This window comes from Lacerta agilis, chromosome 7, assembly GCF_009819535.1.
Source record: "Lacerta agilis isolate rLacAgi1 chromosome 7, rLacAgi1.pri, whole genome shotgun sequence".
Classification (NCBI taxonomy): domain Eukaryota; kingdom Metazoa; phylum Chordata; class Lepidosauria; order Squamata; family Lacertidae; genus Lacerta; species Lacerta agilis.
The window spans coordinates 37,976,459-37,987,585 of NC_046318.1; the positions used below are offsets into that span (position 1 = coordinate 37,976,459).

Consider the following 11,127-nt stretch of genomic DNA (forward strand, 5'->3'; position numbering starts at 1 on the left):
TTCTCCGGGGTCTCAGGCATATATCTCTTTCAGTCCTGCTATCAGAGATATTTTAATGAATTTGGAAGGCACTAAACCTGCATTTTCTATATGCAAAGCATATGCTCTATTACTCAGCTATGAGCCCGCTCATTTATTCATTTTTATTTTGTAGTCTGAGAGCAATCTTGTCAAAAAGCAAGTATGTACATACAGTGGTAAAAGTATGTGGACAAAACAGCTACATACCCTTTTCACATCACCTCCTCCTCCGAGGCAACCAAGAGCCTCAGACCTCTGACCAAAGAACTCTCCTAGAGAGAGCCGTAGGTAACTAGCATCTTTGCTAAAATGGGTTTCTGATCCTCTTAGTGGGTTGCCGTTATTAACACATTTCCATGAAGAGTCCTGTAATCCAGAGGTATTGTGCAGTTCCATTTTCTCTTCCTGAAAATGTAGCAAACAAAAACGTCAAGAATTATCATTACCTATAGACAAAAGCATCAGAATAGCCTCTTTACAATGTTTCCTACCTGCATAAATCTGTGTTCCCTTTCAAATTCTTCTTGATCTTGGGCAATCACAGCAATTGCTTCAGCTGTTCAAAGTGTAAGAGGGAAGAAAAGGAAACGATTGACATCTTAGCATATCCCAGAATGGATGAATGAGTGAAAGGTAAAGTAAACGTGAAGTAAAAATTACATTAAAAATTAGACATATTTTATGTACTGAGCTTAGTTTCCTATAAGGTCATGTAATGTTAATTACATGTAATGTTAATATGCAATTTCCTTAGCTCCATCAGCTGAATGTTTTAAGTCAGCTAAAAACCTACTGTATTTGCTTACTCAGGCTTCTTGAGATGTTTAAGGGGGTTATTCTGTTCAGCTGCTGGTTGTGATGCTTTTAATTGATGTGATTTTTAAAAATAATTTAATTTTTTTTTATTTCTATTTGTAATTTCATGATACTTGTAGCTACTTAAAGAATTTTTTTTCCTAAAAATGTCACTAGTATATAAATCCAAACAAATAAATAAAATTTAACAGATTTGTGTGGTTTTATGATATTATGGTAATACCAACTGTAAGAAAAGACAGATTTTTTTTCCATTCAAGGAGAAGCACTTTGAATAAAAACAAGCTTTTGTATCATCTGAAGCACCAGTCTTCTGTGCTGCTGTCCTTGTCAGCTAGGAAATCTGAAAGCCATGCCAGCCCCTTTCCTCTATCATTATTTAATTTCAGCAGTTTTGTAAGTAATACTACAATTGAAGTCTATCACAACTAATATCCTAAGTTTAGAGAAGTCAGGTTACTTACGTCGTAGCTGCCAGCTTTATGATTCTGGTTTTTTACCCCTCATTTTAAAATAAAGGTTTTAACACTGAAGTTTCAGTTACCCAAAGTATTTTGGTTTCACTGTCATGCAACTGGCATCTGCATTACATTACCTACAAATATGTGGAGAATCTTGGTGACCCATGTCCTGACATATAATTAATCATGTAGTACAAACTTACTCAAGCCAGGTTGAAGGAAAGCTTGCAAGACCCCTGCTATGTTTCCTACTTATCTTTGTGCAAAGGGGTAATTTAAAACAGAAGTGAAAAAAATAATCTCGAGAAATTAAGGGAGCTCCAACAAAACTCCTTCTGATACTGACATATTTTGTAAATGCAGGTGTCTGTTCTTTTAAGATTAGGAAGTGATATGCAACCAAGACATTTCCAAAGATTTAAAGGTATAAGGCTTACATCCAGCTACGAAGTCTCCACTTAAGTTTGAGAAATTGGATACTTGTTCTTTATTAAATGACGTGTAGTAAGCAAGATCTGTCACCCATCTACCATCTTCATTTTGATACACAACATCATGTGGCGGGTCCTCTAAAAAAGGAATCACATGTTGCCTTTAGCTTCCTCCACTTTCAGTCATGATAGGCAAGTACATTACAATATAACACAAATAAGGTTCCTATCCAAAGGATGTTACTATCTAGACTTTGACGATTGGGGGAAGGAAAGGAAAGCTAAGAATGAGTTGATTTAACTAAACAACAATAAGCAATACATGCATGCTTTAACTTAGTGGTCAAATCAAAACTGAACCGGGATATTCAAAGGTACTTTTGTCCCACTCTCATTTTCAAGTAAGCTACAGTATTTCATCTGTATCGACTAAGGCCATGTGCTGTTTACATCAGGCATAACACAAAAGCATTCACAGCAGCCACCCACCAACTCAGCAACATTTCAAAATCAATCTAGAAGCTGAAAGCACACAGGAGCTAGCATTTAACTAACCTTTTGCTGTACATTCATATTGCTCTGAACCTTTGTAAGCACTTGGAGACAGGTATGTGTCAGCCAGAGGAACATAATTTTCATTAGCAAGCTGTGACGGATCAGGAAATTGAGTTTGCTGTTCTGTGTGCCATATCTCAGAAGCAGCATTACTGTCAGCAAGGCATTTAAAGTAGAGAGAATCTAGCTTTAGTTCACAGTTGGTTACGTTTGTGGCATCCTTTTATAAAAAGGGAAAGAAAAAGAGTTATTTTATTAATTGGACAAAAATGTTCATTTTCTTTTTAATGTCAATTAAGAGATACTTTTCCAGACCAATTTTAAACAACCTTACGTAGTAAGGTTTTATATAATTGCTCAAGGACTTTCATTGAGTATGGTTTTAGCAAGCAATTTAAAGTGTTTATTGCTTTTAAGTAGTGCATGCCATTTGGGCAATTTTATTTGAAAAGCTCCCTCCAGCTTGCATATAGGATTGTCAGCTGGGCACTGTTAGTTATAGTGCTCATTGCGGTTATGGGGAGAGGAGGAAGGGACAAAATTAACACGTTAATGTTGCCTGCTCAAGGTCTTTGAATGAGACAGATGAAAAGTTACTTAAGATTATTTATTTCAATGGGTCTACTCTAGGAGATACCTAACATTAGGTCAAACTCAGTATCTTGAGCCAGAATACATGGATTCTGATTTTCAATTCTCTACTTACGTTTCTGCAGCTGCTGACTGTATTCGTCTTTACAGATATTCCATCTTCCTTACTACAGTCATGACAACCTGCAGTGATATAGTTATTTAGCATTGATTTTAAATGAAATGAAAGAAATGTTGTAATCGAAAAAAGCATTTAATAGGTAACATATCTTGGCATCAACATATTATTCCCACAGTACTTTGGGCTTCATTCTTATACCATATTTTCCTCATTATATTCATTTTTACTCAATACAGTATGCATTTTTTAAAAGATGCTTAAAATTTGTCATGACACTATTGTGCCTTTTAAGGAGACACAGAATAAACTAAGTTGTACCAAATTGATATGCACATTCAGTATATTGAAATGTCACCATCAATAACAGAGCTGCTACCTAGGGCCTCTGAAGAAGTGTGTTGATAATCTGTTGTTCTACTGCATACTTCAGATGTGTAAACTACCATTTCAGCAGGAAACTTTTCAGAACTATCATTGTGTCCGGAGTTTAGACTACGTTTACTGCATTCCACCTGTTGCAAATAAAAAATAAAAGATAAGCAAATGTATTGTATTTTTTTAAAAAAATTAAATAAATCTTAAAACGTATTTGAGTATAGGCAACCCACGTTCAGCAACCCCCAAACTATGTTGGTTAAAGGTTTGTGACTTCTCTAGAAATTTAGCCAAGCTTAATTATGACGCACCTCTTGCCTTATTGTCATGGGCTGCATAAATTGCTCTTCTTTTTCGTTGTGCCCAGCTTCCTTAAAATCATACAGTTCTTCGTCGCTAGCAACAGGAGAATCAGATCTTGCTGCCTGGCAAACGTTAGGTATCTGGAACTTTTCCTGAAGAATTTTAAGTGTTAGTTTTCAGCCAAAATGACTTCAATGTGCTCTAGAGTTGGGGAGGCCTGTGGCTTTGCAAGGAACATTATACAATGTGTCAGGATGAGCCCTGCTCACCTCTACAGCTTCAAAGTTGGGAGGTTGGCTAGCTACTCATCACGCTCAGAGCAGGTGAAGCTCAAGCAACCAAGAACTCTTGAGCAACGGCAGAAGATGATTTATGTAGTTTGTTAGAGCATGATCCACTTGCACCACAGGTGCAGTGCTTATGAAGGATCCTAGAAACAGAACCATTTCTTTTCACCAACCGGCAAGGGTGTACATCAGGGAGAAAGCCTAGTCTGTGTGCTGCCTTATCTCCATCTATTGCTCATTCTCTATTCTATTTTCTATTCTTTTGTAGCTCTTGTGCAGAAGGTGGGGAGAGAAAAGGGAAATGGGGCATTATTGCTATTAGGATCCTCTGCAGGAGATGCAGCTTTGGGGGCAAGTGAACTGTGCCTCATTTTAGCTCCCTTAAGTTACCAACATTATCTTCTCCCAACCACCTTTTACAAAATTGTTCATGCAGACTGAACAATGTTATAGTGTGCCTACAAACCCCCAATATTAGAGTAACTGAATTTTCACTTACGGTTTTCCTATTTGAAGGAAGTTCCATGGCGTTAACATGTTCTCCAAATTCATGTTCTTCAACATCTTCCATCTGCATTTCTGGTAGTACCAGCTGCTCAAAATAGGTCTCCAGTTGGCCATCACAGAACTCTTCGTCTCCAATTTCATATTCTAATTCAGCAAAAAGTGGCTTGCCATTAGTTCAGATATTAAGTATGAACCATGTGCATTCTTCCACAGTTCCCCAGATATATACACACAAGGTGTTTTAAGTACATATGTATATCATCTGCACTTCACATGTTCACTGCAGGAAGCATATGCATTACCTGAAACATCAGTGCACAAATAATCTGGCTTGCTGCTGGCAGTGTGGAGCCATCCTTAGCAAAAAGAAACTGGAAGTATACCAAACAATTCAAATTTTAAAGCAATACCTGCAGAATGTCCTTCTAAGCTTGCAAAGCTCAGTGGTTGTTCATTTTCTATAAATCTGGAAAAGCCGATCATAGTGTTGTTGTCTATTTCTTTTGTTATCCTCTTCTGACCATGTTCTAATGAAACAGCCTGCAAACCAAAGTCAATACAGGAATTTGAATTAGTTAAATTGGTGGAAAGCTTTAAAGATAAAATAGTAAAGTACAAAATGAAACAATAGCATGGCTTCTTCAAAGATAAAGCCTGCCTCACTACTGCTTTGCATTATTTGAGAGTGTGGCCAAGCATGTGGAGAGTGATGCTTCATAAGACATTATCTACTTAAGACTTTTTGCTAGAAAAAAGTACATTAGTTCTTTGTAAAGTCTAAATCGATCATACTGCAGAAAAGTTACCTTGTAGTCTTCATTGTCTTTTTCAAATGAAGCAAATATTCTAGCTGTCAAATCTGAAAGTAAAAAAAAAAGTTTTTCCTACTGCATTAGCAGTCCTCTTTACAAAGGCAGAGCAAAGAATTTGCCAGGAATTTCTTAACCACAGTGGTACATGGATTATATTGCTTGCAAATTTTATGCAAATACTCTTGCTCTGCAAATAGCACTACTTTATTTTTATTTGGCAAGAGAATTTTTTGGGGGGGAGGGTCACTGTCTCCCACTTAGCACTGTGCATAAAAATTGAACACTATCAAGAACCTTTAGCAAATGTGAACTAATCAAAGTATGGAATCATTCAAGAATTACGTTGTTGTTGTTTTTAAATTAAATGCACCCTTCAAATATATTCACATATGAGCTCAGGTGCAGAGAAATGTGGGTTTGGTTTGCCCAAAATTACTTTAAACCGCTTTGAGATTTTAAACAATCAAGTGGTGTATAAATTTTATGAAATAAAAGTTAAGAAATAAAATGGTCTGTAGACTAGCAGTTCCCCACTCCTGCTCTACTCCATTCTCCCCCATCATCCAAGTTTGTCTATTCCCACCAAGTCAGCCAGACAAATTATCTAGATGCCAGCTACTACCTTATTTTTGGTAGCGCCAGTTCATTTCCAAACTGATGGGAAACTCAAGTGGGTGACTATTAGAGGGAAAGCTATATTACACTTGAGGTATCACAAATGAGGATACCACACTTAGCAGAACTTCAGAATACATTGTAGAATGCTAATAGTATTCCTACACACTGTGAAAACTGCCTACCTTCCAAGTGTTGAAGTGAAAGCCTCTTATGCAAAGAATGCCACTGGTTACCAGAATATTCATTAGAAAAATGCTCGTGTTTTTGCTGCAAAACATTCGATTCTTTCTGGCTTGACTCCAAGTGATTGTCTGCATCTTTATTACAGCATTCCCTGAGAAAATTAAAATGAAGGTTTTAATCTTAATTTTACAACTGCTTAGTAGTAATTTTATATACTTAATGTCAGACAGCTCCACCTGCATTGTTTAGCTGAACCACACTAAGCTATATATTCCAGAATAATTTCCCTAGTGGTATCTTGTAGACTGGATCACACCCTGGATATTATAGGCAGGAAGCTGCAACCTGCTGCATTTTATTTAAAAATATAATATTTATAATAAGAGGCACATTTATAAAATATATACAGTCATTGTCAATTCTTAATAAGTTAATATGCATATTTTTATAGTTAAGTTTGCATATTAGTCTAAAGCTTGTTCCAAAATTTTACAAACAAAGTACATCTTTCCATAAACCCATTCTCATGTGTTTTCCTTCTAGCTCCAACATAGTAGGTATGTTTGAATAAAAGTTTTATTTCCCAGGATCTCAACCATTCTGAGATGGGAGGCGAATTTAGCTTTCCAGCAACATATAAAGATTTTCTAGTGCTTCTCAACTGGTAATATCAATATTAGACTAACTTAAATGAAAAAGTTAACTAAGGCTAAAATCTGAAAAATATATTAGGATCTTACAGGTACTTTTTAACAAGCTAAGCCAGGAACTTCAACACTTAAAAAAAAACCCACACCCAAGCTAAGATTTATTAGCAGCATCTACCTAAACATTTTTTTAACAGGAAACTTATGTTCCTTGAACAGGTCATAATTTAGAAAAAAAGATATACACCATGCAAGCAAAAGACAGAACTTAATAGGGAGTACATAAGATTTGCTTCTAGAGTCATAAGTGGCCTTGAGTGGGTGAGTTTGCTAGATACATCTGACCACAGGTTCTCTTGTGAGACAACTCCACATTCCACAGAAATTAGTCTAAGGAACACCCGAGTTGGGATTTTATTACTATCCATAGGTTAATCTTAACATACATTTTAGGATTTAAAATATAAGGAGTATATTTCATGGTCTTAGCAGTCTAGAACAGGAATGAAACCTCTGGACCTTCAGATGTTGGACTGCAACTCTCATTAGCATTATGAAAGTTTAGGTCCAACATCCGGGGAACTATAGTATTATTTTATTATTTATTAAATTTATATACTGCTTTTCATCTGAGGATCACAGGGCAGTTTACAGTATAAAAGCACAAAAATACGTAACAAATAACAAACAAAACAATAAAAAATTCAGAGTAAAAAAGACCATAGGTTCTTTAATTAGCTGAAGGCTGGAAGAAGAGGATTTTTTTTTCTGTTGCCAAAAGATATATAATGAAATTACACCCCCATCTCTGCTGTTAATAGTAGTAAGACATACAGCAACATTTAAATCAAGCATTCATGAAACCTATTTGTCAAAGAATATCTCTTGAAAGTTATTTTTAAGTTGGATCAAAAAGTTCTAATCTATAAGTGGGAGTCTTCTGTGAGCAGAAATGTATGTTTGGATCCAACACAAGATGTAACTTTAAGTATTTTACTTCTTACACAGTATCCTGAAGGTTAAGTATAAGATTCTTTCTTGGATCAGAATCAGATTCACCACTACAGGAAGATGCTAATGGAGCAGGGAATCTATTGTCCATGTAAGACGCTTCATCATATTGTCTGCAATACAGAGAAAACAAAACCATTATTTTGCAAGTTCTCAGCTCTGTTGTTTAGAAGACTGTTTCAGTGATCAGGAGTGTCTTATGAAGTGGCACTACCTCCTCACATTAACCACACAATAAATTTGTCTCCAGTAGTAATCCAAGGTAAAATCAAGTGAGGAAGGTACTCCAATCCTTAGTGTCTCATAGTTAGAGCAGTCCTTTTCTTCTTCTTTTGAAAAAGGAACATACTTGCTTCCCCTCCCCCCACCATGGTTTTCAGCTTTCAGCATCTTGCCTAATAATAGCAGCTTATGAGGTGGCTCACTAAATGATATTGCTGATGTCAATGGCCATTGCTAGGAACAACTAAAAGTCTTCATAGTGCTAAGCCAGCAGCCCCCAAGCTCCTGGAAAGGGTACTGGAGTCTCCTTCCCCATAAAGCAGTGGTCAGCAGCAGTTACTAGTAGCCTCCAGCTAACTGCCTCAAGAGCAGCTACTGTTACTCAACCCTGTATATTACAGCTACTAGCAAAAATGGCTTTAATGTCCAGTGTGGTGTGGTGGTTAAGAGTGGTAGACTCGTAATCTGGTGAACCAGGTTCGTGTCTCCGCTCCTCCACATGCAGCTGCTGGGTGACCTTGGGCTAGTCACACTTCCTTGGACAGTTCAGCACATGATTATGAGCTTGCTGAATTCCGTTTCAACAAATTTTATGCAAGATTTCCAATTATCTAGATTCTATTTTTATCATGAATCATACACTGATGGAAGTAGAAATCCATGCCTGGAAACAGTTTCAAATTTAGAAATTACCAGCCATGAGCAATCATTCAGTCAATACATTCTTCCCTATACTCACCTACAAATTTCTAGTCATGAACTAACAGGTGTCTTACCCATCATGAGAGCCAGTTTTCCGTCTGGCTTCAGTTGAAGCAGCAACTGGTATACCAAGAGTTGATGAAATTGTGATATTGTCAAAAGTATCACTGGTGCAGCCAGTTACAGAGTTGTGCAAAACACTTGGAAACGTCTCATCTGCAATACATTTGAAGTCTTCCATTATACTGTCTTCTCATAGCTGTCCTAAAGGGTAAAAAAGAGAGAGGTTACACATAGGCAGCAAGATAATATTCAAGAAATGTTCTATTTTAACAGTACTTTTAAATCACATTGTCTAGTCTTTGTTTCCTAGATGGTAAGTATACAGTCAGAGACTGTTTGACCTGTAATAAAGCTCCTAAATTGCTACAGGAGCTCAATAACTGAGAAACAAAACTGAAAAGCTGTGCAGTGGTTTGACTTTGCTATGACTGCCAACACAAGGGTAGCACAGTATCCCCAGATCTTCCACAAAGACAGACACTGAGTAAATTCTTTCACAATACGCTCTAGAAATTCCAAACTCAAAAGGAACACACATTTGAAGGACTGGAACAGGTACAAACTCTTTGAAAGCAAAATGCCAGAGCAGTCCAAGATTAGAGTTACATCAATCACAAAACACAACTTTTACTGTGTTTTTATTTTCAAAATCAAGTTATCTGATAGAAGATACGAAGCACCAAAACACATATGCAGGTTGTCAATCCTTCAACAAAATAAATTCTTTTCAGGAACACAGCTCATTAGATTGCTGACTACATACAGTGCAGGTGCTATATATAGCTTTTTAAGCCAATTGGCATGAATTTATTGCTATTTCTAGAGGCTGCCAGCACCTGAAGTGGGGTACAGCGGAGAGAATGGTATACTCAATTTTTCATTAATGCTCTTTCAACCAAAATCTTTACTAAGGGGGGTGGGGGTGGGGAATGTGAGAAGCACCATCAACTCTCTTGCGTACGAAATAATTCTGAATCACAACTTAAGTTTTGGTCAGCTCCAAATATATATTTTCACACCAAGGCAAGTACTTCACAAATCTGCAAGATAAATTAGACTATTTCTTTTGCGACAAAAGTAGCAATAACTGTCTTGCTGAATTTACGGGAATTGTTTTTTAAAAGAAAAGGGTGCTTTTCTGCATCTGTTCCGGAGCCATGTGGGTCAGCGTTGCTAGCTTCAAGGTACCTCTTACTTAGCACATTAGCTCAGAGGGACCAGCAGGGCACGGTGACGGAGCAGCCCTCTACACATGCTCAGAAACACTTCCTGACAGCAGCATCGTCCAACAAAGCATTCATTCACAGTTTGCTGCGGAGCCGAGATGTGGCTCAGCTTTGCCCCCGTTAGCAACCTTCCTATGGGCAACTTATAGGAAAGGAGTATGGACACTTCCAAGGCACACCACCGAGCAGGAGGAGGAAAGGAAGAGGAACTCTGTCCCCACCGCGGAATATAAATAACTGCGCCAGGCACACGTGGAGGGCGCCGATTTCTAGCGTTTTTTTTCTGCGTTGGGCTGAAGGGAAGCGCCGCGAGGGAAGCAAAGGGGCGCGCCTTTTTTTCGGTTCCCCCTGAAACGAGCTCCCGCCCCTCCGTCCTCTCTTCTCGGGACACCCGCCAAAAAAAAGCTCCCCGACACTCAGCAAACTCATCCGCTTTCTGCGCCGACACAGGAGGAAGGGGAAGCGGGGAGCAAGAGAGAACGGAAACCGCCTCGAAAACGACCTTAAACGGCCGCTTCCCATTGCGAAAAACATGCCCCCCCCCTAAAAAAAACACAAACCCACCTCCCACAAAACCGCTCACCCAAAGCAAAAGCAGGCGCTGGAACGGCGGCTCTCGGGCGCCTCCGGGCACGCGCATTGATGCGCGAGGACACCGTTCGGAAACGTCACGGCAACCCCAACAAGCGTCGAACTCTGGAGGAGGGAGAGGGAGAGGGAGAGGGAGAGAAACGCCCCCCTCTCTATCTTCGAGTAAGGGCGCACGCGCACGCCCCTTACCTGGCGCCTAGGAAACTCGCTGTTGGATTTAGGCGGGCGGGGTGGGGTGGAGGGAGGCGGAGGGTGGGATCGGGGAGGAAACACATGCGAATTCTATTGGTTTACGAGAACGGAACGAAGGGAAAGTGTAGCGCTTCTGATTGGACGAAAGGGCGGTGACATGCTACTTTCAAACAGTCCGGGAAAGAGAGCTGGTGGGGTTTGCGGAGGTGACCGAGAACGATCTCGCTGCGAGTCTGCTTATTATTTTATTTACAAAAGCACTTAAGTTTCACGGTGCTGTAGTTTTTTTTTATACAGTACACTATATCAAATATACATAAGGTCACAAAGCGTAAAATCAAAGGCGACAGACTTACTCTCAATTTATTCTGATAATAGGAGGGGGTATTGAT

General features: G+C 38.7%; 1 protein-coding gene across 2 annotated transcripts in view; it reads right to left on the bottom strand.

The window, feature by feature from the left end:
* CEP192 (centrosomal protein 192) overlaps positions 1 to 10,688 on the bottom strand; it is a 56,767-nt gene extending 46,079 nt beyond the window's left edge. For both annotated transcript variants that reach the window (XM_033154842.1, XM_033154841.1), the window contains exons 1-14: positions 10,536 to 10,688; positions 8,738 to 8,927; positions 7,733 to 7,852; positions 6,081 to 6,232; positions 5,275 to 5,327; positions 4,879 to 5,008; positions 4,461 to 4,612; positions 3,683 to 3,826; positions 3,373 to 3,508; positions 2,991 to 3,058; positions 2,285 to 2,504; positions 1,736 to 1,867; positions 513 to 577; positions 229 to 426 (exon numbers count right to left, since the gene is read on the bottom strand). In XM_033154842.1, coding sequence (XP_033010733.1) covers positions 229 to 426; positions 513 to 577; positions 1,736 to 1,867; positions 2,285 to 2,504; positions 2,991 to 3,058; positions 3,373 to 3,508; positions 3,683 to 3,826; positions 4,461 to 4,612; positions 4,879 to 5,008; positions 5,275 to 5,327; positions 6,081 to 6,232; positions 7,733 to 7,852; positions 8,738 to 8,904 — 1,737 coding nt within the window. In that variant the 5' untranslated portion in view covers positions 8,905 to 8,927; positions 10,536 to 10,688. The remainder of the gene's footprint in view (positions 1 to 228; positions 427 to 512; positions 578 to 1,735; positions 1,868 to 2,284; positions 2,505 to 2,990; positions 3,059 to 3,372; positions 3,509 to 3,682; positions 3,827 to 4,460; positions 4,613 to 4,878; positions 5,009 to 5,274; positions 5,328 to 6,080; positions 6,233 to 7,732; positions 7,853 to 8,737; positions 8,928 to 10,535) is intronic.
* Between the last annotated feature and the right edge of the window lie 439 nt (positions 10,689 to 11,127).